General features: G+C 43.3%; 1 protein-coding gene across 1 annotated transcript; it reads right to left on the reverse strand.

Moving 5' to 3' along the window:
- Positions 1-1,188: 1,188 nt before the first annotated feature.
- On the reverse strand, positions 1,189-23,837 carry LOC124805645. The gene is made up of 4 exons (XM_047266211.1): positions 23,637-23,837; positions 14,151-14,454; positions 8,540-8,725; positions 1,189-1,406 (listed from the first exon to the last, which is right to left on the reverse strand). The coding sequence occupies exons 1-4, from the start codon at positions 23,835-23,837 to the stop codon at positions 1,279-1,281; spliced, it is 819 nt and encodes a 272-aa protein (XP_047122167.1). The 3' UTR covers positions 1,189-1,278.
- Positions 23,838-27,418: the final 3,581 nt, after the last annotated feature.

The raw sequence follows: 27,418 nt of genomic DNA on the forward strand, positions 1-27,418 counted from the left end.
TACTGAAAAGATTTACTAAATTGTACTGCTTTTAAATTTCACTAGAATATTTGTTCCTAGGTACAAGAATGTGTTGTATGTTGAAACAGGTTTTCACATTTGGAAAATCATTAATTTTCCAGATAAATGTTTGCAGTTTCAGAAAAACAATGCAGCACACAAAAGTGAATACGAACATTTAAAAATGGAATCAGAAAGTATATTAAACTTCTGTAACAGGGCTACCCAGAGGCCAAGGTCTGTCAGATTGCAAAAATACAACTCTTTCCCCTAATATCTCAACTCTAGGTACAATAATTTCTATTGAAACCCCATCATTTGTAGGCACGTTTCGTTTCTTTGTGCCTGAAATGACTTTATACACCCCATGTGACATTAGTTATGGAATGGCATTCAGCATTCTAATTAATAATTGCATTTATGATTCATGTTCTAAAGTACACAAACATTTTAAGAAATGTTTGAATTCTTGTGCAGTTTTTCCACCGTTTGCTAGTTGCTAGTTACTGTACAGTTGTTACCTCAGTGAAAAATATAATCAGTACCAAACATGAGAGTTAGTTTTGCTATCTTTCTTTCTTATTGTTTTTAGATGTTTCTTTTATCATATCTTCATAGTAACTTCTCACATCCTCTTAGACAAATTCAAAATAGTTTTATTTAATTAGTGTATTCTATAATCATCCCTTTAATGTTTTCGTGAAAGTCTTAGTAATGCGACAGGTCTCGTTCATTTTTCCACAATGTAATTGATCTATAAATCTTTACCCTTTATTTAACGTTTCAGTAATGGAGCATATCACAATACACAGATAGCAGCGTGAGAACCGACTTTAGCTACTAAGAAAAATAGGAACTGAGATACAATTTTGTTTAGTTACCTGAAACGAAGGAACAATATATAATTATAGATATTTTCTGAAGTATATCGCAGGGAATGAAAACATCTGATATCATTACAGTTCAGTACAGTGTTTGAAAACAGAGAATAAAATAATTACATAAATGTTTATTTACTTCAGTTGCTTTATATGTGACTGCGTATGTCCACTCCAGAGGAACCATGACAGTTATATCACTACAAACCGTACAGCGATAAATCAAATGAGAAATGAAATATCATCAGAGTACAGTGAAGTCAATTCTTGATAACAAATGTTGCCTAACATAGGTATGTCCCTTCGAACCACATAAAGACGTTACTGGCTAATTCCCTATTTGTGTGTCTGTACCGCGGTAGAAGTGGCACCATAAAGCTGCCACACAGCGTTGCGGCAGTTATCGCGTACGCAGGTAGTAGACGAAGGCGCCCAGCAGTCCGACACCAACCACGGCTGCCAGTGTGCCGACGACGATGGCCACCGTGTTGTCTATCTCCAGCACAGGCGAGGATCTACACGAGCTCACTACAAACATACCAACAACATCGGCACTGATCGTCATTTTATGCCAAAATTAAGTAATTGTTGCTGTATGTATAACACAAAAATGAGTTGTTAACTCAATTTATATGTACTGGACATTTGACATTAAGTGGATGTTGTCTAATTTAATATTACAAAATCGTCTGTTTAAATCAATACGTACACTGTGCAAGTGTCTGTGAAGTGTATCGCAGAGGGTACTTCCCGCTAAAAAGGTTCTTAGGGCTTCTTCCGGTTCCATTCTCGATTGGAGCGTGGGAAGAATGATTTCTTAACCCGTTCTATGCGCACTGTCTTTAGTCTAATATTGTCTTCACTATGAAGGGAGCAACAGTATATTCCTCCATACCGCAATTAAAGCTGATTCTTGAAAATTTGTAAATAGGCTTTCTCGGGATAGCTGTATCTATCATCAAGTGCCTGTCAAATCAGTTTTTTTAGCAACTGCGTGACACTTTTCCATGTGAAATTCCGAATTCCGAATTGCGGTTATGTCAGCACCATCCGTGGAACGCAACTTCAGTTGTGCGTGCATGCATGTGTGTGTGTGTGTGTGTGTGTGTGTGTGTGTGTGTGTGTGTGTGTGCATGTGCGTGTGTGTGTCCTTGCGTGTGTGTGTGCGTACGTGTGTGTGTGCGTACGTGTGTGTATGCGTACGTTTGTGTGTGCGTACGTGTGTGTGTGCGTGCGTGGGGTGTATGAATCATGTACTGTAAACTCTTGCGCCACCTCTCTGAAGAAGAGCACAGCTTTTACTTGTTCAGATCTGGGGACTGCTAGACGAACTGTAAATCATGATTCATAACAACTCTAATTAATCGCTTCCAGAGACTTCAATTTAATATTAAATTATGTAAATTTTGTTTAAAGCGTTTTGTAAATTTGTGACGTAAATTAGTTGTGAAAATTTCGTTGTTTACCCAAGAATTTATTTAGTTTGATAGTAACATGAGATAGGAAGCTTTTTGAAAACTTTGGTATGTTTAAATTTAGCATTGAGACGCTCATGAATACATATGACAAGGCAGTTGAGCGTAACTATGTAAATAAAGACAGAGGACACAATCTGGCGCCAAGTCAGGGAGTAACGTACATCTTAACGTGAAGTGGTATTAATGATGTGGCTGTTATGTAATGTCGGCTTATCTATATGGATTATGGTTCGGGTAGAAGTTGACAGAAGTTCTTGGAGAAACTTTAAACCGCACATGAAGATATTGACCATAAAAGCAGATGAAATCCAAGTATGAAACCACCTATGGAAAAAGACATAAATATTGTTTGTCCCGCTTCGCTGTAAGTGTTGTAATGCTATATTTATCTTCATATAGCGAGAGATGGGAAAATTTAATTCACCCACGTACATTTCGAACATCATCATTTTGGTGGTCCACGTGTTGTGGCGTGCAGAGTGATAATGTTGCCTGGGCGTACTGTCTTCCTGATGTTTGAACGCGCTACACTCACGGTTCATCTTTATAGTGGCACTCTACCCCTTCTCCATGTGTGTCTTTCCGGGGGTGCATTCGGCAGTGACTTCAGTTTTATGGATGGCAATGAGCGACCAAGAGCACAGGTGGAGGACCAGTTGGAACGGGAGGACATTCGGCGAATTGACTGGTCTTCCTGTTTTCCTAACTTAAATCCTATCGAGGGGGAGACATACTGTAGCATGTCCACATGCAGCAACGACCATCCAGCATTTGTCAGCCGCTCTGACAGAGGACTGGAACACCCTATCACAATAACACCTTACCAACCTTTTGGCCAGCATGAAAGCACGTTCAGAGCATGCATGCCGTCCGTGGTGGTCACCCACCCTGTTAAGAAACATATACCGCATTTTGCAGTGACCAGGAAACCATTATAAGCCGCGGTGACTTCGGTGTCAAAACTGTTTTTGAATAATGCTGTAGTTTCAGTTATCTTCTGGGCTATATTGAAGCAGTTCTTTCTATGTCTGGCCCAGGATCCATCGACATCTGTTATTTCGCAGTGAAACATCATGCGAAAGTTATTTTTGTCCTTAAATTTCCTACGCCAGTGTGTTATAGATCAAATGGAGGCTACCTCTGCTGTAAATTCTGTATATGTCACGCGGGTACCACCGGGCACTGAAGACTCGTATAATTTTAGCCATTTCAGCAGTTTCTGAACGCCTCTGACACTAATCTTGATGTCACTGATTGCCATAACATACAACCTGTATTACTTTCGATTTTGTGAGAAAGGTTCCGATAAGATCCTGCCACATCGGTCATTAAAGGTTTCTTGCGTTGCCCTTTTGACGGCCAAACGCTGTCATTGATCTCCAGTTTCATAAGACTGTGTCTTGTTTTGTACCGATTATACAGCAGTTACTGACTTGTTTAGAAGTTTCTTCACAGTGGCTGCATAATACGGAGGGTCCTTTTCATCAGGAACTGTTCTATACACTGAGGTGACAAATGGCGTGTTGTAGCGATATGCGCGTATAAAGATTGCTGCAGTATCGAGTACACATGGTAGGCAGTGCATTTGCAGAGCTGTCATTTTTACCCAGGTGACTCTTGTAAATAGGCTCCGACGTGACTGTGGCCGCATGAAGAAAATTAACAGACTTTCAATACGGACTGGTAGTCGGAGGTAGATGCATGGGACATTCCATTTCGGAAATCGTTCTGAAGTTCAGTATTCCGACGTCTACAGTGTCAAGAGCGTGCCGAAAATACCAAATTTCAGGCCCTATCTATTGGTTCAAATGCCTCCAAGCACTATGGGGCTTAACATCTGAGGCCATCAGTCCCCTAGAACTTATAACTAAGGACATCACATACATCCATGCCCGAGGCAGGATTCGAACCTGCGACCGTAGTAGCAGCGCAGTTCCGGACTGAAGCGCCTAGAGTCGCTCGGCCACAGCGGCCGGCTTCAGGCCTTATCTCTCGCCATGGACAACGCTTTGGCTGACGGCCTTCACTTTACGACCGAGAGCAGCGGCGTTTGCATAATGTTGTTAGTGCTAACAGGCAAGCACCACTGCGTGAAATAACCGCAGAAATCATGTGGAACGTACGACGAATGTATCCATTAGGACAATGATGCGGACTTTGGCGTTAATGGGCTATAACAGCAGTCGACCGACGCGGGTGCCCTTGCTTCGAGCACGATACCGCCTGCCCTGCTGGGTTCTTGACCATACCGGTTGTACTCTAGACGACTAAAAAACCGTGGCCTCGTGAGATGAGTCCAGATTTCAGATCGTAAGATCTGATGGTTGTGTTCGAGTATGGCGCAGATCCCACGAAGCCATGGACCCAAGTTGTCAACAAGGCACTGTGAGGTGTGTTTACGTGGAACAGACTGGGTACTCTGGTCCAACGGTAGCGATTATTGCTTGGAAATACACTCCTGGAAATTGAAATAAGAACACCGTGAATTCATTGTCCCAGGAAGGGGAAACTTTATTGACACATTCCTGGGGTCAGATACATCACATGATCACACTGACACAACCACAGGCACATAGACACAGGCAACAGAGCATGCACAATGTCGGCACTAGTACAGTGTATATCCACCTTTCGCAGCAATGCAGGCTGCTATTCTCCCATGGAGACGATCGTAGAGATGCTGGATGTAGTCCTGTGGAACGGCTTGCCATGCCATTTCCACCTGGCGCCTCAGTTGGACCAGCGTTCGTGCTGGACGTGCAGACCGCGTGAGACGACGCTTCATCCAGTCCCAAACATGCTCAATGGGGGACAGATCCGGAGATATTGCTGGCCAGGGTAGTTGACTTACACCTTCTAGAGCACGTTGGGTGGCACGGGATACATGCGGACGTGCATTGTCCTGTTGGAACAGCAAGTTCCCTTGCCGGTCTAGGAATGGTAGAACGATGGGTTCGATGACGGTTTGGATGTACCGTGCACTATTCAGTGTCCCCTCGACGATTACCAGTGGTGTACGGCCAGTGTAGGAGATCGCTCCCCACACCATGATGCCGGGTGTTGGCCCTGTGTGCCTCGGTCGTATGCAGTCCTGATTGTGGCGCTCACCTGCACGGCGCCAAACACGCATACGACCATCATTGGCACCAAGGCAGAAGCGACTCTCATCGCTGAAGACGACACGTCTCCATTCGTCCCTCCATTCACGCCTGTCGCGACACCACTGGAGGCGGGCTGCACGATGTTGGGGCGTGAGCGGAAGACGGCCTAACGGTGTGCGGGACCGTAGCCCAGCTTCATGGAGACGGTTGCGAATGGTCCTCGCCGATACCCCAGGAGCAACAGTGTCCCTAATTTGCTGGGAAGTGGCGGTGCGGTCCCCTACGGCACTGCGTAGGATCCTACGATCTTGGCGTGCATCCGTGCGTCGCTGCGGTCCGGTCCCAGGTCGACGGGCACGTGCACCTTCCGCCGACCACTGGCGACAACATCGATGTACTGTGGAGACCTCACGCCCCACGTGTTGAGCAATTCGGCGGTACGTCCACCCGGCCTCCCGCATGCCCACTATACGCCCTCGCTCAAAGTCCGTCAACTGCACATACGGTTCACGTCCACGCTGTCGCGGCATGCTACCAGTGTTAAAGACTGCGATGGAGCTCCGTATGCCACGGTAAACTGGCTGACACTGACGGCGGCGGTGCACAAATGCTGCGCAGCTAGCGCCATTCGACGGCCAACACCGCGGTTCCTGGTGTGTCCGCTGTGCCGTGCGTGTGATCATTGCTTGTACAGCCCTCTCGCAGTGTCCGGAGCAAGTATGGTGGGTCTGTACACCGGTGTCAATGTGTTCTTTTTTCCATTTCCAGGAGTGTAGTTATATTCGGTTATTTGGAGACCGTTTTTAGGCATTCATATAGTTCATGACCCCAAACAACGATGCAGTTTCTACAGATGACAATGCGCCATGTCACCCGGCCACGAAAGTTCGCGATTGGTTTGAAGAACATTGTAGACAATTCGAGCGATCGATTTGGCCACCCAGATCGCCCTACATGAACCCCATCGATCATTTATGGGGCATAATAGAGGGATCAGTTCCAGCACCGGCATCACTTTCGTAATCATTGTATAGTATTAAACCGGGGACCAAGAACGACGGAGAGGCTTCGTCCCGAAATAGACTTTCAGTGGTTCACAAGCCCACAACACGCCACAGCAGACCACCTACCCCTCCGCCGCCCCACACCAAACCCAGCGTTATTGTGCGGCTCCTCCCAGGGAAGTCTTATACCACATGAGTGTAACCCAAGATGTTTGCGTGTTGTATAGCAGAATAATTATGATGTACACGCACGTGGAAACAGTGTTCGCGCAGCAATCACCGACACAGTGTAACGGAGGCAGAATAAGGGGAACGAGCCTGCATTCGCCAAGGTAGATGAGAAACTGCCATAAAAGGATCCACAGGCTGGCCGGCACACCGGACCTCTAAATTAATCCGCCCGGCGGATTTGTGCCGGGGACCGGCACGCCTTCCCACTCGGGAAGCAGCGCATTAGACCGCGCAGCTAGCCGGGCGGGCACTTCGTAATTATGGACGGCTATAGAGTCAGAACGGCTCAATATTTCTGAAGGGGACTTCCAACGCCTTGTGGAGTCCATTGCAGATCGAGTTGCTGCAGATTTGTGGCGCAAAAGTAGGTCAGACACGATATTAGGCTGTATACTATGAATTTTGTCACTTCGGTATATGTATTGTAAATTAAAGTCCTCCATACCCAGAGGGGTTGTTCAAAAATGTTCAAAAGTGTGTGAAATTTTATGGGACATAACTGCTAAGGTCAGTCCGCAGCTCGTGGCCGTGCGGTAGCGTTCTCGCTTCCCACGCCCGGGTTCGATTCCCGGCGGGGTCAGGGATTATCTCTACCTCGTGATGACTGGGTGTTGTGTGATTTCCTTAGGATAGTTAGGTTTAAGTAGTTCTAAGTTCTAGGGGACTGATGACCATAGATGTTAAGTCCCATAGTGCTCAGAGCCATTTGAACCATTGCTAAGGTCATCAGATCCTAAGCTTACACACTACTTAACCTAAATTGACCTAAGGACAATCACACACACCCATGCCCGAGGGAGGACTTGTACCTCCGCCGGGACCAGCCGCACAGTACATGACTGCAGCGCCTTCGACCGCTCGGCTAATCCCGCGCGGCCCAGAGGGTTGCTCAGTGGTTAGGACACTGCATTCTCATTCAGGAGGACGACGGTTCAAACCCGCGTCCGGCCATCCTGATTTAGGTTTTTCAAGATTTCCCTAAATCACTTCAGGCAAATGCTGGAATGGTGCAATTGAAAGGGCACGGCCGACTTCCTTCCCTATCCTTTCCTAATCCGGTGGGACCGATGACCTCGATGTTTGGTCCCCTCCCCCCAACCAAACAATTAACCAAAGTCCTCCGCCGTGTTTTTCTCTCTGTATGATAAGATTTGTCCCAGGTGCTACTGTAGGTATTTTGATATGGTTTTGACTGGTAGACAGGGTGATTCACGAGGAATTTCTGTGCATATAACCTATTATTGCTACGCCATGCAAGTCGTCCGGCTGTAGAACTTAGTGCTACCCGTGCGCAGGTGGGGCTAGACGCTAGTAACATATAAATCAAACTTAAGTACTTTCCTTCCAAATCTGCCAAACTCCATATATTTTTTGCACAAACAGAAAAATATTTAACTGCGTATGATATTATCTACTGAAGTATCTGGAACGATTAGAATAACATTACATCTGTGAGTTTGGCTTAAGATTAATTCATACTATCTGTGATATGTTATTTACGCAGCAGCAATACAGATTCGAAGAACATTCGAAGTACATCCTGCAACTCTAATCCTCTACGGCTTCTACCAAAACATTTGTCCGTATTATCTACCTTTTCGATTTCCCGCAATCTACCTTAGCATAATATTCAAAGTGTGTCATAGTACAGTATTAAATCTGTAACTGCAAAGTCTTTTGAAATAAACTCTCTTGTTCCAAACATTCTTCAAACGGTGTCACCAATTTATTTATTTTGCGATTGACAAAAGTAGCTGACGAGCAAACTTCGCAATCAGAAATCCTAAACTTGTCGTTCGAGTTAGATGTATTTATAAGCGTACCAGATGAAGGAAGCAGTAAGATACCTTGGTTTGGCCAAAAGGACTCCTCGTGGTAGGCCAGCAGCTGCACGTCGGTGAAAACGAGAGTGACGGCTGTGACGTTGCCGTAGACCTCTCCTTCGACCAGCGTCTTCCCGTAGCACATGGACACGATCCCCAGCGGCGCCTCGAACAGTTTCTGGTCTCTTACGGACAATTCGATTACCGTGCCTGCAAAACATAGAAGGTGATGTCACAGAACATCAACATAAGAGATGGCTGTTCATGACAAACATGTCTGTCGCACTATTAGCTGAGGGAAAGTGGAATCTTTCAGTCATTCCTGTCCGTCCCCAGGTAATGTTCTGTATCTAATGATCATGTTGCCAACAAGAAATTTCTTCAGTTCTGAAATCTATTTGAATTATGGTAGCAGATACAGTGGCATGCTGTTTCTCTGTGATTCTACTACGACAGACGTTTTGTAACAGAACGTTGTCACGCAGCGACGAAGAAACAACAATCACACATAGGATGTTTCCGGGCTTGCTGTTGGCTTGAATCACATTTGAGCGATAGAGACGAGTGTACAGAGTGGTTGTAATTAATCTTAGGCTACATGATAGGGCCACTGTGACAAACGAGTGACCGAGTGAGGAGGTGCAGTGGTTAGCGCACTGGACTCGCATTCGGGAGGACGACGGTTCAAATCCACATTCGACCATCCTGATGTAGGTTCCCGCGATTTTTCTAAGTCGCTTCAGACAAATGCCGCTATGGTTCCTTTGAAAGGTCACGGACGACTTCCTTCGCTACCCTTCCCTAATCCGATGAGACCGATGACCTCGCTGTTTCTTCCCCTTCCCCCGAATCAACCAACCAAACACCAAACGAGTTGTCGCAGGACAATAGACCTTGGTGGAAACATTTGTAAGGACATGCGGCAGTAAAACAAGGAATGAACCATAGAATGGAACACCTTTTAATTTCCACATTTCAGAGTAACGTTTATTGCGTACCATTTTTACATTCCAGTTTCCAGACGTTCTTCAGTGTGTCCATATTACTTTAATGCATCGATAATGGCGAAGAGCAGCAGTAGTATTGCTATTGCTTTGATGAATCACTTTTAAAACCGTGGACACCTTGTCCATACAAATGCTGACTGTCTTCAGCTATAATGCACGCTTATGCTTGTGTTTCAGCCCTCCGTCGCCATTCCAGTACCGGAGCCTAACGGCAAGTCATGATACTAAAACCACTAACGACGCAAATCCTGCAGTGTGGTGTCTGTTAAGTTGGGCACCTATACGGTAAACGATTTTCCATCTACACTGGCTCAAGTATCATGAGTTTAATTATAACCATTTTGTGTTACAATAAACGATTTATGTAACGTCTGGTGTACCTCAACGAGACGTAATAGAACCACTAATATAGACACTATACACGAAAAATTTGTCACAGTCTTCAACACTCCCAAATATTTCGCTAATGATGTTCGCCGCATGGTTGTGATGACATAACGAACGACCTAGTATTTTCATTCGGTTTGCTTGATAGCAGCTCTCTTCGATAATGCAAGATAATTTCCATAAACAAGAGAAAGAGCCCTGTGGTACTGGACGCATCGCCTGTTTTCTGTTTGTAATAGGACTCTTGTTTCCTGCAGGCACTTTCCATAAAATTTTTCATCGTTAAATAGGGGTCACAGTAAGTAAAATTTTGTAAATTACTTCATGGTCGCCTTTTGACTCTAAAATTATGTGTTAGTACAACGTTCTATTGCAGTTTCGGCCATGGGTCCATTATCAGGTAGAAATAGTTCTGCTTCAGTACATGTTAAAACCAACCAATCTTCAGACACACGTAGATGTGCCGATGAAATGCATATATTTATTTCAGATGATAATAAGGTTTTGAAATGTGCTAAAGCACAATTATTTTCAATTGATAATAACCAAAGGGCCAAAGTTGCAATATTGGGTTGTACAAACACAAATTTTACACTCAAAAGGCGACCTTGACATTTATAATATTTTACACATTTGGGACTGATTTCCTTGCCAGTTCTTTATTTTTTTTATTTACGCCCTACATTTCCACAAGATGTACAGACCAGTTACGTAAAACTTGCACCTGACTTTATCGATTTTGCTGATTATTTAGTATTGTTATTATTGTTATTTACTATTGTTATTATTCGTACTGTTTGCACTGACTAGTTTACATTCGAACTCAATATGTTGGCATCTTAAGGCAGATCTAGTAATTCTATTGTGTCAGTCCTCCCTATAAACCCCCTCCACCCCTCAACATACGGTTATCTGTATATAAGCTTGTGGAGTACGGGGTGGGGTGGACTGTTGCGAGGAAGGAAGATGAAGGAGAGATTGAGGGGGCTGCAAGTAGGTGGCGGAAGGCCATAAATGCAATGGTTGGTGCATCTGGTATGATCCGAAGAACGAAGATGTGTAGTAAGGAAGGGTATGAAAGGGAGGAGCTGTGGGAAGAGAGAAATGAAGAGTAATATCACAGATAAACGCACACTTTTCCTAAACTGAGTGTGTGGAGGGAATTATTCACATCATATGACGTCCTGCGGTTCTCTGGTCATATAGTAGACGCATTTAATGTGTTTATGTTCTTTGAGACATGCAAAATTGCTTCTTCAGACTAATTATATTGATGTCTCTGTCCATTGTGCTTGGTCAGTGATGAATTGTTTGTATTATATTACCATGTCGAGTATTTTCCTTTTTTATTTTTTTCAGATGCCCTTTGCTCAGCATATAGTCTTCAATGGACGTTGCAGTCAATAACATACTGTTATTGATATAGTCTTTGTTGGTTTTAGTTGGAACGTGTTTCTATGTTGAATTTCTTTATCAAATAATTTTCATTTGCTTTTTTTCGGATATGTTGCCTATCAGGTAAGTGTATTTTATCGTGATATCGTTGTGTGCCATTTCCTTGGGGTTGTATTGTTTCAGTACTTTATGTTTTACCATTTTCGGATCTAAGCACAGCAATAATTGTGTTACTTTGTCTGCTCCAATGTTTTTATTATTATGTCAGTTGTGTATCCACAACGTTTAATCCGACTTTTCTAGTCGCTACGTGTTTACATATCTATGCTCAAAGGTGCTCTTTCCTAGTCTGCATCTCCATTACGTAGCATGATGTCGTCCCAATACTCCGTTGTCTCACACAACTCTTTCTGTTCTTAGTCTGTGATACCGCTTCCAGTGCTTTATTAGTTTTTCATATTTAGTATTAAGGTTCCTACAATTCCTAAAGGCGAATTTTAATACTGTTCCAGTTTATTATTTGGTTCTTAGTTCGTAGCAGTTGTAGTCATTTCATACGAGCCTTGATATGATGATTACGCGTAGTTCCACTTTTCTCCTGTCAGATGCATGAGGCAACATTCCAGGATATTCATCTAGTAAGTTGCCACTCAGGACTACCTGATATCCGCAACCAATTCCACAGCACATTTTCCCCACCTTAGTCTTCGGGATTGTTCTTTATGGACCAACTAAAGTAACACGTTTACATATTTTTCCTCAACCTATAACCGCAGATTGCAAAACCATTTCAAGCTCTCCACAAGTATTAAAGTGTGTGACAGCCCTTGCTCTGACTAGTACATCCATGTGTAAAATCAGTCAAAGGAGATTTTGAATATTTGTTATTAGCGTCTGCACTGAGGACTTCACAGAATGTTCTGTCGTTTCAAACTCATAACGATGATTTTCATGACCGTTTTTTCGTTTTGATGTGAAGATTTTCCCCTAAATTCTGTCAAAGTATTTATGACGCACTTGTAATGACACACCTTGAAAGGTTAGAAATGTTTATCCGACTGGTATTCTAATCCGGAAACTTGCACAATCATAGTGCATATGCTGAAGTGTGGAAGGAAAATTTGTTTGCCAGTTTCATTGAAAATATGACTGTATCTGTAAATAGAGAATGATACGGGATGGAGTTTCATAGGGCATGTGTTTATATAATTCATAGAATCACAATGGTGCTGGACTCATTTGTTTCTGATTGATTTTGTGTGCGGGGGAGGCACAACGTTTTATATTAATGACGGTACGGATAGAGAACGCAACGAAAAAACAGGGCTTTATCGTCAGATCAGGCTGGTGCCTCTGATATTAACTTCACGGGGGTGGGGAAGCCAGGATTAGCATCTACTGCGTATTTTTACTGCCTCGCCTTGATCAACTGCCAAAATGGGGCTGGGTTGGCGACGCTAGCAGCAGGAGTACATATTTTTGTCATTTTCGTCGGGAGGGCCTTTGCAGACAGTCATCTGACACTTTTAGGAAAAAAATATTGACCCACTCTCATGAACTACTGTTGAACTTTCAGAGGATACGTGAAGCAAGGGTGGGTGCTGCCCACATAAACTTGCCGTTGGTGTATTAGTCAGTGGCGTCACAAAAACTCCGATGATGCAGTTTTTTTCTTTTTTTAACCGCTATGTTCTGCAAAAACCGCTGTTGGTGGGCCGGTACGGATCGGCGGAAAAAAGAATGGCATTAAAATCAGCCAAAATTTTAGAGACTCCTTGGGGAGACTCGGAGAAGGGCTTACAGGTATGCAGAGCTGCACACATCTTGTGCGTGGCACCCACGTACATCGGAGACGGAGATCGGTGCATTTTAGCAGACGGTCAAGTTGCAGAGTAGCAGAAGTAGCAAACTGTCCTCGTGTTTGGTCGAGAGCCATTTGCACGGTGCCACCGTTCACCACAGCAGTCGTTTATAATTTCGGCAGAGTAAGTAACAGCGCTGGTGTCGTGGAGGATTCTTGGTCTGCACTTGCGGAATTCTGTACCAGTACCTGACTCAGATTCTGTCTTGGTGTATTGAATGCGTGAGCTTTGCAATTAGTCACCAGGTTTACAGTCACCGTTTACCGTGTGGGATTAACAAGCTTAGAGTTTGATTTCCTGATCGACATTAGCGACAGCAGTCGAGTAACACTATTAATCAAGTAAAGCTACCAATTAGAATGTCTAGAATTTGAGTTGGTTAACTGTTCCTCATTTCCTCATGATTATGCATATGATTGTGTTTTTAGTCAGTAAATTAACATGTTAAAATGAAATATTGTTTCTGTTAGATGCCTCCCTTCAAATTAAATATTTTATGAGAAAATTTTCACATTAGTATCTACAGCTGGAGTCAAAAAAATCAACGTTATCCATTTAAGTTAAACGCATTAAACACATAGTGTATATCATAAAGGCATGGCCTGCTCACAATTAACTTCCCATACACGGGGGGTTTCAATATAGCCTGTATAGACCACTGTGGATTTGTGAAACTGTATAGAAGCAAGATGAAACAAACTTTCCAAATCAACATAGCTTCCTTTATATTTCTTACAAGTGCAGTTTTTCAGATGTCTGTGATGTGGCTTACTTTCTGCCGAAAATAGGGTACGATAAAACGTCATTAGAATCACTGAATAAACCTCTAAATCTCTATCCCACAGATTTTAGCTTGCTTAGTGAAATTTGGTGAAGTAAGAGAGAGAAAGGGAAGAATGCGGCCTCTCTTAACAACTTGTCAGTTAGCATGAATAGGTAGAAGACCAGTTATTAAAGAAAAAAGTAATATAAGGAGAAACTTACTGTTTGGTGAATAGTCTTCGGAAACGTCATTAATGTTAATGAAGCCTGAAATGTTTGCTATGAAGTAAGAGTCGTTCTGCTGTACAAAGTCGAAATGAAGTGTGTTGCTGTTGACATCGTCAAATACTGTGGGCTCCGACCACGACGTCTCTTCCACATTCAGTGCATTAGCTTCCTCTGGTGTCGGAGACTCCGTCGTTGCGTCAGGTGAAGGCCAGGATAGATGTAAAGAGGCGTCTGGACCACAACTGCCTTCCACATTTTCCTTTGTAAGATGAGGAACTATGATCTGGACCGCTCCGTCCTGTCGATGACAGAGGAAAAAAATCAGTAACAAGCATGAAAGGCATCTGAAAAAGAGTCACGAAAAACTGTTTTGAGCTTCAGTTGAAAGGCGACACTACAAAAAGTGATAATTTTGCTGGTAGCAAATATTTTCTCTCTTCCTTTCTTTTTCTGAGCTGTTCTAGGAAATATTTTCAAGGTACAATCTACTTTAACAAGACGTGTTACGTAACGAATTTTCATGTGATAACTGCTATATAATTAAATTATTAGCCATTTCTTTATTTTTTTATACGACATAATACGCATGTCAGATCGATAAAAGTAAACCTGTTTATGCAGTGAGTTGGTAGCGATTGTAAATTACAATATTTGAGGGTGGCATTTTTCTGTGAGGTTTTCATGACAAAGTTAATGAGTATCCAAAGAAGTATAACATTAGGTGAGTACCGGGAATTATGACTAATCTGTTGGCTTGGTACACTTTGGTCAGCACTTCGGAATCCTAAAATGGCATATGTGTGTAGGTAAGTGTTGTGTGCCTTTTTGCCGTGACTGCACGCTTTTGTCACATCATAAAGTGTCCTAGGAGAGACAAATACGGTCTTTTAAAAGCGACAGGTGTTCATTCATCTACATCTACGTGATTACTCTGCTATTGACAATAAAGTGCCTGGCAGAGGGTTCAATGGATCACCTTCAAGCTGTCTCTCTACCGTTCCACTCTCGAACAGCGTGCGGGAAAAACGAGCACTTAATTTTTTCTGTGGGAGCCCTGATTTCTCTTATTTTATAGTAATGATCATTTCTCCTTACGTAGGTGGGCGCCAAGAGATTGTTATCAAAATCGGAGGAGAAAATTGACGATTGAAATTTCATAAGAAGATCCAGTCAAAACGAAAAACGCCTTTGTTTTAATGACTGCCACTCCAATTCACGTATCGTGTCTGTGGTACTATCTCCCCTATTTTGCGATAATAGAAAACGAGCTGCCCTTCCTTGAACTTTTTCGATGTCATCCGTCAGCCCACCTGATGCGGATCCCACACCGCACAGCAATACTCCAGAATAGGGCGGATAAGGGTGGTGTAAGCAGTCTCTTAGTAGACCTGTTGCATCTTCTAAGTGTTCTGCCAATGAATCGCAGTCTTTCGTTTGATCTACTCACAACATCGTCTATGTGATCGTTTCAACTTACGGTATTTGTAATTGTAATCTCTAAGTATTTAGTTGAATTTACAGTCTTCAGATTTGTGTGACTTATCGCGTAATCGAAATTTAGCGGATTTCTTTTAGTACTCTTGTGAATAACTTCACACTTTTCTTTATTCAGGGTCAATTGCCACTTTTCGCACCGTACAAATATCTTATCTAAATGATACAAGACGGTAAATGATAGTATCAAAAAAGTTCTAATGGCTCTAAGCACTATGGGACTTAACATCTGAGGTCATCAGTCCCCTAGACTTAGAACTACGTAAACCTAACTAACCTAATGACATCACACACATGCAAGCCCGAGGCAGGATTCGAACCTGCGGCCATCACGGCCGGCGCTTTATTTGTTCCATAAAGCACGCTATTTTTCCTTATGGATCATAACAGTGCCGCAATTACACAATACAGTACAGGAATACAGATCTGCAGCATAACGAAGTTACCAGAGTGTAGTTGCAGTATCTGGTTGGAGTTTGCCACGAGCGCCAGCAGCCTGCAGACACACAGAGCTGCTACCAGCGAAGCACACTAATTGCAGACCTCTAGTGTGCATACACATTTGTACTGGAATACGAAATCATCTCTCCAGTTCTATCTTGGAGTAACACCCTCCGAAAGACTCGAAATAAAATTAATTTTGGGAATCTATTAACTAAAATTGAAAAGCAAGTCACTCAGCTATTTAAAATGCTTCAGAATGTATAACCAATTTGACTGAATGAAAAACAATACTGTCAAAAAGAAGTGATGTATCAAACTCTGACAGAATTTACGTAATAACAATACTTTCAATAGCTGAGCACAGCTTTTAGACAACATAGCTTTGCAAAATGATCTGTGATTAATTGAGAAGAAATGTGCACAGTACTCCACTGTGAAATCTCAACGCCACCGGAACACGTAAAGGGATATTCTTCAACTATCTTAAGCTTGCTTAGAAAGACTGTCCATTCTACTTAACATTCATTACCTTTCTTTCTTTTTGAGTCATCAGCCTTCTTACTGGTTTGATCCTTCGCGCCACGAATTGCTCTCCTGTGCCAACCTCTTCATCCCAGAGTAGCACTTGCAACCTACGTCCTCAATTATTTGCTCGGCGTATTCCAATCTCTGTCTTCATCTACAGTTTTTGCCTTCTGCGGCTCCCTCTAGTACCAAGGAAGTCATTTCCTGATGTCTTAACAGATGTCCTATCATCCTGCCCCTTCTCCTTGTCAGCTTTTCCACATATTCCTTTCCTCTCCGATTCTGCGCAGAACCTTCTCATTCCTCACCTTATCAGTTCACCTAAGTTTCGTCTATAGCACCACATTTCAGATGCTTCGATTCTATCCCGCTGCGGTTTTCCCACAGTTCGCGTTTCAGTACGATACAGTGTTGTACTCCGGATGTACATTCTCAGAAATTTCTTCCTCATTCATTGCCTGCAAGTTTCAACTTCGCAAGCTGACTGTACAAAGTCTCAGTGGAACGCTGCCTACAAATTATAGGACATGCAACATCCGCTTACGTGAGCTTCCCTCTTCTCCAGAATGTTGAGAATGATAAGTCACATCGATCTCGTATATATTTCTGCTATTGTAGATCAGTCTTACTTTGCATTGTCACGCGCTACCTGTTTGCAAAGGCAGCATGCCTCTTGGAAGGAACTGAGTCGCTTTTTCTCGATATTTAAACTGCTGTTTATGGATCTGCGTCCTTCCCATATTCTGTTTCCATTACTTAATCCAGTATATGTAACTGATGACGCAGATCACGTAACTAATGAGCAGGTACTGCATAAAATTAGGAAGAAGTTTATGACACAACCTGAGTAGAAGAAAGGATCGGTTGGTAGGACATATTCTGAGACAGAAAGGAATCATCAATTTAGTACAGGAGGGATGCGCGGGGAGGGGGGGGGGGGGTAAAGACCGTAGACGGAGACCAAGAGATAAACACAGCAAGCAGGTTGAGAAGGATGTAGGTTGCAGTAGTTACTCGGAGAAGAAGAGGCTCTCACAGGATAGAGTAGCATCGAGAACTGCATCAAAGCAGTCTTCGGACTGAAGACCACAACAACAAATGTAATTGAGATGAACAAATGTGAGTTTCATAAGAGTGGTCGGTATCTGTTGTCTGCTAGAGCAGTTTTACCAAGAGTAGTAGCTTAAGCAAAAGGCAGAGAGGTTTGATTTGACCATCAGGCCAGGTGCCTGGGCTGGTAGTACAGTTAAATTCGCAGGGGACAGCTGTCATCCTAGGCTCGCACCTCTCCACCGGAAACCGAGGAACGGTTACCATTCGTCTAGAACGAGAACACTTTGCTGCTGAGACTGGTAAGGACGGGCGTGTCTTTGGAAGTCTGTGGATGGAGATATTGGAACTTACTCCCTACCCATTTCCAGAGGCAGCATACCTCTTGGAAGGAACTGACTCATTTTATTCCCGATATTTAAATTGATATTTGTGCACCTGTGTGTGATTTTGAGGGTTAAAAATATTTATTTCAGCATCTCGCATATGGGGGGAAAATCATGCTAATCATTCATGGCAGGAGTAATTTCGAATGTGGATTTACCGACATTCCTACCTTTTTTATGTTGTCAGTGAGTGAGCTCAGTGCTCATGGTATTCAGTCTAAAGAAATTTTATTCTCCCGTACAGGTAGTAAAGTGGAATCTTTTTTCAATTTGTCAAGTTAATTCGTCGAGCACCGTTGTCAAATCCTTTTTTTTTTTTTTCTTTATTGAGTTTCGATTCCCCCTAAAGGGGGCAGGCTGGCAGCAGCTAAAGGATGGATTCCAAGAGCTTGCTGAACACCGATGTGAGACAGATAGAACGATAGGAAGAGGCATCAGATGGAGGCTTGTTGGGTTTGGAGAACATCAGGATACGGGAGGTTTTCCACAGGTCAGGGTAGAAGCCAGTGGCCAGGATGACATTGTAGAGGGTGGCAAGGACTGAAAGGAAGGAGGGAGGGCAGTGTTTGAGGTGGCGGTACGTAATGCAGTCGTGGCTGGGAGCAGTGTTGCGTTTAGTGCGGAGTGTGAGGCTGATGTCCTGTGTAGTGATGGGAGTGTTAAGTGCAGATGGTGGTGTGTGGCCCAAGTACTGGAAGCTAAGAGCAAGGGGAGGAACAGAGGTATTTGTACGGCCCATGACGTCAGGGAAGAGGGAATAATCGAAGTGGGGATCATCTGGAATGGAAAAAACATCAGAGAGGTGAGAGGCAAAGTGGTTGGCCTTACTGAGGTTGTCAGGAAAGGGACGGTCATTAAGGAGGAGAGGGTATTTGGGGGTGGGGCGGGTCCCAGTAAGACGGTGGAAAGCAGACCAATACTTGGAAGAGTTTATGGGTAGCGTGGTGTTGAGTTGTGTACATGTCTGGCACCAGGCACGGCGTTTCTTCGCTGTAAGCAGGTTGTGGATGTGTCGTTGTAATTGCCGGTGGCGGGTAAGTGTATCCCGGTCACGAGTGCGGAGAAAAGAGCGGTAGAGGCGGCGGGACTCTCGAAGGAGGAGGACGGCCTGTGGAGGCAGAGCGGGGTGGTGAGGGTGGATGGCTTTGGTGGAGATATGGGTGGCGATGGCGTCAGACAAGGTCTGGTGCAGGAAGGCAGCAGTGAGAGAGATGTCATCAGGAGATTGGAGGGTAAGGTCGTGGCCGGCAACCTGAGTGTGAATGGAGTCCTGGTAGGCATCCCTGTTGGCACGGGAGTAATCATGGACAAGTTTAGGAGGGACATCAGGGCAAGGAGCGTTGCGGGGATGGCGACCATTAGAGATAGTGAGGAGAACAGGAGCATGGTCACTGCCAATGAGGTCAAGGACATCTGCGGTGATGCGCCCAAGGAGGTGTTGGATTTGGGTCGGGTGTGCTGAGGCAGGGGAACCAGGTCTCCCTGGAGGGTGGTGAGAAACTGATGCCACCGCTGGAGGTCGGCAGGATCATGGCTGTGGATATTGAGGTCAGCGGCAATCATGTAGGTGGAGAAGGTGCGGTCAATGTGGGCCAGGAAATCGTACGGGATGGGGGTGCGAGGGCGGACATAAATGGTGGCACAGGTGATGGTAAGGGTGGGGAAGAAGAGGCTGAGGGTGAGATGCTCGGCAGGATTGTTAAGGAGAGGTTGGGGCCGGACAGGGAGGTGCTTGAGATGGCCTATAGCAACTCCGCCACGCGCCAGAGTGTATGGGTTATCGGTGCGGTGAAGGGTGTAAGGAGCCGTGGAGATGGAGATATGGGGTTGAAGAAAGGTTTCATTTAGGACGAAGGCATCCACGCGGTGCTGACGGAGGTTGTCAAAATCCTGGATTGAAATTTATATTTTTCATGGATCTCGGGGTCTTCAAAACTGGTGGCTTTATTCAGCTAGGGGCCGCATGACTGATGGTAGATATCAAGTTCATTCTTCCATTACTTATTAGTAAATGCTTGCATTTTCAGTGCTTACATAATATACAGGGTGGTCCATTGATAGTGACTGGGCCAAATATCTCACGACATAAGCATCAAACGAAAAAACTACAAAGAACGAAACATGTCTAGCTTGAAGGGGGAAACCAGATGGCGCTATGGTTGGCCCGCTAGATGCCGCTGCCATAGGTCAAATGGATATCAACTGCGTTTTTTTAATGGGAACCCCCATTTTTATTACATATTCGTGTAGTACGTAAAGAAATATCTGTTTTCGCTTTTTGATCGATGGCGCTGTAATAGTCACAAACGCATAAGTACTTGGTATCACGTAACATTCCGGCAGTGTGGACGGTATTTGCAGCGTGATACATTACCCGTGTTAAAATGGACCGTTTACCAATTGCGTAAATGGTCGATATCGTGTTGATGTATGGCTATTGTGATCAAAATGCCCAACGGGCGTGCGCTTTGTATGCTGCTCGGTATCCTGGGTGACATCATCCAAGTGTCCGAACCGTTCGCCGGATAGTTACGTTATTTACGGAAACAGGAAGCGCTCAGCCACATGTGAAACGTCAACCACGACCAGCAACAAATGATGATGCCCAAGTAGGTGTTTCAGCTGCTGTCGCGGCTAATCCGCACATCAATAGCAGACAATTTGCGCGAGAACCAGGAATCTCAAAAACGTCGGTGTTGACAATGCTACATCAACATCGTTTGCACCCGTACCATATTTCTATGCACCAGGAATTGCATGGCGACGACTTTCAACGTCGTGTACAGTTCTGCCACTGGGCACGAAAGAAATTACGGGAAGATGACAGATTTTTTGCACGCGTTCTATTTAACGACGAAGCGTCATTCACCAACATCGGTAACGTAAACCGGCATAATTTGCACTATTGGGCAACGGAAAATCCACGATGGCTGCGACAAGTGGAACATCAGCGACGTTGGCGGGTTAATGTATGGTGCGGCATTATTGGGGGAAGGCTAATTGGCCCCCATTGGCAATCTAAATTGTGCAATGTATGCTGATTTCCTACGTAATGTTCTACCGATGTTACTACAAGAAGTTTCACTGCACGACAGAATGGCGATGTACTTCCAACATGATGGATGTCCGGCACATAGCTCGCGTGCGGATGATGCGGTTTTGAATAGCATATTTGATGACACGTGGATTGGTCGTCGAAGCACCTTACCATGGCCCGCACGTTCACCGGATGTGACGTCCCCGGATTTCTTTCTGTGGGGAAAGTTGAAGGATATTTGCTATCGTGATCCACCGACAACGCCTGACAACATGGGTCAGCGCATTGTCAATGCATGTGCGAACATTCCGGAAGGCGAACTACTCGCTGTTGAGAGGAATGTCGTTACACTATTGCCAAACACATTGAGGTTGACGAACATCATTTTGAGCATTTATTGCATTAATGTGGTATTTAAAGGTAATCACTCTGTAACATCATGCCTTATCAGAAATGATAAGTTCACGAAGGTACATGTATCACATTGGAGCAACCGAAATAAAATGTTCAAACGTACCTACGTTTGTATTTTAATTTAAAAAACCTGCCTGTTACCAACTGTTCATCAAAAATTGTGAGCCATATGTTTGTGACTATTACAGCGCCATCTATCACAAAACGAAAAAAGTGGTCCAACTAAAACATTCATATTTCTTTACGTACTACACGAATATGTAATAAAAAATCGGGGTTCCTATTTAAAAAAGCGCAGCTGATATCTGTTTGACCTACGGCAGCGCCATGTAGCAGGCCAACCATAGCGCCATCTGTTTTCCCCCTTCAAGCTAGACATGTTTCGTTCTTTGTAGTTTTTTCGTTTGACGCTTATTTCGTGAGATACTTGGCCCGGTCACGATCAATGGACCACCTTGTATACATAGATTTTCAAATTTAAGTCGGTTTTTCTTGTGGAAAAGACACGGTTTCTGTGCATGCATGCCGATCTGCTCAACCATGTGCCACTCAAATAGCATCGAATTTCATTTGTTCGTAATCGTTTGATGGATCTAAGTTTTTAGAATAGAGTGAATACTACATGTGTGCATTATTTTTCTTCATTTTTATATTGTGGAATTTAACGGATCTTCTTTCAGGGTTTTGTAGATATTCAGGGTCGAGCTTAGGCGTCTGTACTGAGTACGAAGTGAGTTCCAATGCGTTTGTTGGTAGCCGAAAGTTACTTTCTTTTGTGAATGGATGAGCGTGTTACTACAGTATTTCGATTCTACGTCATGTGGTCTTACGAGAGCCGGTCCCGTCATTTCGCAGTCACTATTGAATCTGATACATCGCTAAAGTTAATTTTTTCATGACCTTGCCGATGTTGTACGTTCAAGAGTGTAGTTTCTATCTATATATCCAAATCAGACCAAAAAATTCTCTTATATAAATGATTTGTACGGAATGTTAATAAGTAACACAAATCACAGTAATAGACATTACAGTCCCATCAAATCCTTAATGTATTCACAAAAGAAACTTATCAGTAAAATTAGGTGTGATACTTTGACCCCCTTGTTGAATGATTTAAGTGAAATAAAATAATCCATTGTACTTATATGAGGGAAACTCAAATTCTGATCGCCATATTTTGGCCAGTCAATTAAATAAGAGAGTAAGTAAAAATTAATGGAGTTAAAGTAACACAATGTTTCGTGGCGAGGCTGCAGGATAGATACGTTCCTTATCTCAACACTTACCCAAATCACAAGAATGTAGAATTTTAAATGCCCTCTCCTCCCAGGATGTATAAGTTCATTTATAGTTAGATTGTTATAGTTTATAAATCAGGTACCAGGAATATGTGAATATTAGTACGAATATGAAGTGCAGTACCCATCGATTCGAGGCAAAGATCATATGAATGCACGGAAGAAATTTCGGAAGAATTCCAATGTTAAACACTTCACACAGTTTTGCAGTATTAAATAACATAGGGTAAGCAGTGCCTGTACAAAGCATTAATCAAGAGTTAAAATAATGAAATGGGAGGTAAGGATGTGACGACAGGAAAGGCATCTGGCCACTCCTTAAATAACCCGCGTCAAAACCATTAATAACCATGCCGACCCTGCGCAGATGTAAGACAAAGGCGAAAGAAGAAGAAGATACATAACAACCTAGGGTCTGTAAGAACCACAATACTAGAGGTTTGCGTTTCAGCAAAAGGGGCACAACTAAAAATGTAGTTCAACATACGATGATTTTGACAAATAGCCCAGAAGGCACAGGACAAGTAGCAAGTAAAACATCTCAGTTTGAGAAAAGACTTTGGGAGGAATATCACAACAGATGAAACTCCGAGTACTCTCACAAGAATATAGTGCATGTGACTATCGAAAACTATATAAAAAAGGAATGAACTGTCTCCGCCACAGAAGTGTGCTATATGTTGTGTGGGTGGTGGCAATGTTGTATAGCGTTGAGGATACTATACTTCTGATGATAGCAACCATGTTACGGAGGAAGTTGCATCCAGGAGTAGATCACTGTGCAAGCGTTGAAGTTCTGTCACATTCAGAGTGGTCTAGAGCATGTGCGTACCCGAACGCGTCCCGTCTTGTACTGCACCAGGATGGAGATGGAGGCGGACAGCCGCAGGCAGATGGTGGTCGCGTTGAAATGCAGAATGTTGAAGTCGTTGTTGGGGGCCTTCTGCAGCTCCAGGCTGCTTCGCTGCAGCTCGGACGCCCACGGAAGCCACGATGCGCCCACTAAAAAGGGAATCATAAGTATCAAAAGCATATTTCCCCTCCCTAAATTCGTTGCAAAATACCACATCTTGTACCTGAAACCAACAGAACATAATTCATAATTACGCAAGAATTGCTTACGTAATTTAATCACAGATCCACGGCAGAATTACTCTGTAGTGACAAACATGTCTAATACTGGCACGGAAAGGCATGCGTTACAACTGTTCGCACTGATTCTGTCTGTTAAAATCCTGATGTGAGAAGACTAAACAAACATAACGTCACTGCCCATGTTTTTCACTAGTGTTAGTTTCTAAATGTTTATTTGCGCAACGGATTTTTATATCTGTTCATATGAAGTACTCTGATTGAAATGAAATGTTATTGAGAAAATTTACGAACTGCAGACTGTAATTCTGGCCACTGAAATTTCCGATTCTTTTATACTGAAACGTTATTCTCATATATCTTCTAATTTGAAGAAACATTCTGCTACACATGCGTACAGTCTGCTTTGTGTTAACTTCAGAACGATGGTGACCTACTCTTGAACGCGTCAACCTTTCCTTGACGTTGATTCGTAGGTAAATTATTATTACAAGCTATTTCCAATTAGTTTTACAAGCAGTATAAATAGCATTACTATTGATTGCTTATTTTCCTTTTTTCACCAGTATGTTAAAATAAAACTTGTTAGATTAATATCCTCTTCAATTTTCACGTTGATCTTATTCCCTCAGTATTATCTCAACAGCCGGCGGGGTGACCGAGCGGTTCTAGGCGCTACAGTCTGGAACCGCGCGACCGCTACGGTCGCAGGTTCGAATCATGCCTCTGGCATGTACGTGTGTGATGTCCTTAGGTTAGTTAGGTTTAAGTAGTTCTAAGTTCTAGGGCACTGATGACCTCAGAAGTTAAGTCCCATAGTGCTCAGAGCCATTTGAACCATTATCTCAACATCTCTACAGCGCGTCAATGTATCTCTCCACAACTCACTCTTACATTACCACACTTTCCGTCTGAGACCGTCCCATTTCTGTGTTGCCTACCTTGGCGACGTTTCCTGCTGTTTAGCGGGTTTGGATTGCTTGCTATGCTTTTCACCACATGGTTTCACGTCATCTGCCAATGAGTATAATATTCTTCTAAACAATTTCCTCTACATACTGGTGTTTTTCTTATAAAATGATTACATATAACTGGGGCTGAATTAAGGATGAATTTAACTATTCATTTACGTATAAGAATGTTTCAATTATTTTTCATTTAACAAAAATCTGAGGACCGATTGTTTGGCTTTTGCAGACGATCTTGCCAACTTAGCTGAAACTATAGAAGATGCAAGAATGTAAATAAATCTCCTGCAAAAGACAGTTTCAAAAGCAGGCCTATGTATACCTTAAAAAAAACACATTATGTAACAGATGAGAAAGAGGCACCAAAATACTATATGTGGAAACTTATTAAGGGAGAATACAAAAAGACTATAACATTTAGATATATATTTGAAACAATACAACAATATGCTTAGGTCAAAAGAGCTAACTTAGCAAGGACAAGGAAGCTTATCAAAATCCTTTATAACAAATCTACTTCCATAAACGAAAAATTCCAACACGGAAACACTGCCATTATAGCAGAATGAGGAAAGAAGGAAAGAAAAAGAATCAGGAAAATTTTGGGAGCAAAATATGTCAGTGGCAAATGGAAATTGAGAGTAATAAAGAAGTCGATGAAAGAAAAGGGCGGATATCAGACACAATGAGGAAAAGTAAAGTTGTATTCTATGGAAATTTTTACACAAAATCCAAAAAGAGTCTACGGCTTCTCGGTTCGTTGGAACGGGGGCACGTATTGCTATCTGTAGCGAAGTTTGAAACTTTCGTTCTGTCTCGTTCTCGAAGCTTCCGTAGCGTTGCTCGAAGTCCCACTCGCGGCTGTGACAGAGCCAACGCACTCTGAAGCCGAAACGCGAAAGCGACCGTGCGCATGTAGCTGGTAGAATTTTCTGACATCACGTTGCCGAGAATTACCAAGCGTAAAAAGCAGAATAAATCACAGCAGATGTTTTATTCGTGGCGACTAGCGTGGTCAATAAGATCCAAGACTGCATTCTAGGTCACAAGCAGAACTCAGGAGATGTCAAATCATATTACGTCGTTCGCAAATGAAGCCCGTATTTGGTAGTTTTTATATTTTAACTTACGTTTACAAAGCACTAACATACTGAGGATCTCTCGACAGCACGTCGTTTTTGGCAACGACAGAAAACGACATATTGGAGGTTAGAGGCATTTCGTATTTTGAGCTTTCCGTATAACTTGCGTGCTACGAAACCATGCCATTTCAAGGCCCAGGCGCCTTGAAAATTATTGGTACGATTTGCTGGGATTAAATAGCAGTTAATGAGAGAAGCAGCCTATGAATAATAGGAGCTCCGATGGTGAGCCAGTACTAAACAAAATTGGAAAGCTAAAGGGCGGAAGGAATACGTAGAAAGCCTCTACAAGGAAAATAAGCTAATACCAATATTCGTCTGGCAGCTGAGTAAACACCTACCCGTAGAAAAACCACAGCTGAAGTTGTCTTAAATGGCGTTTTGTATCCTGTTGCTTTGCCTTTTCAACGAATACTAGCAAAACTAACCGCTAGTATGATTGACATAACTGTTATTATGAAATCATATCTTTCCTACATGGTCCAGCCATATTAATGTGATCACAGATTATTCTCGATGTCAGCGTACAATAACCACTCACAGACGGCACGTGGCAGCACTAGCAGTTGAAGGCATATATAGCATGTCGGGGAGATCTGGGAAACAGAGTAGTCGTTGTCATAAGGCGAAAGCGGAGTGATTCATGTGACATCCAAAAGAGCGTCATCATTGGCTTTTGGGCCAAGGCTAGAAGTCTATGGTTAGTTGAGCATAAGTACCCAGGCCATGCTATACTAGTAGGTGGTGATTTTAACCTACTGGGCATAGGTTGGGGCGTGTATGGATTCATTGCAGGGGGTGCAGACATACGAGGGTTGTCCAGAAAGTAAGTTCCGGTCGGTCGCGAAATGGACACCACAGTGAAAACCTGATGAAGTTTTGGCTAGTGTCTCTAGTATGACCATCGATTGCGTCAAGACGCTCTTTTCAATTGTGAGCGCACTGTGAGTGATAAAAGGTGCCTAGAACAACCATGTCTTCCGCCAAGTAGGAGGGGCCGCTGAGAGGCTACGCCTTAATGAATGCAGGCCACCTAACACAACTGCAACGCACTTCCTTCATTATGGCAATTCTCAGCCGCACTCTGCAGGGGCAGTGAAGACGCTCTTGCAGCCTTTTCCATGGGAAGTGTTCGATCACACACAACACAGCTCTAATTGGCTCGTCCTGAATATCATCTCTGTTCACATGAAACTTTGGATACAAAGACAACACTTGGGCGCAGGCTACGCGCTATAGACCAGCGTAGAGGATTATCGGAAAGCACAGGCGGTTGCCTCCTATGACAATGGTGCTGGAAATTTGGTATAACGCTCCGACAAATGTCTACGTCGGAGCGGCGACTATGTAGAGAAGTATCTGGAAAGTGTAGCTAACTCTTGCAAATAAAACGTTTCTGATTTTCACTGTGG

The sequence above is a fragment of the Schistocerca piceifrons genome, chromosome 7 (assembly GCF_021461385.2).
Source record: "Schistocerca piceifrons isolate TAMUIC-IGC-003096 chromosome 7, iqSchPice1.1, whole genome shotgun sequence".
Taxonomy (NCBI): Eukaryota; Metazoa; Arthropoda; class Insecta; order Orthoptera; family Acrididae; genus Schistocerca; species Schistocerca piceifrons.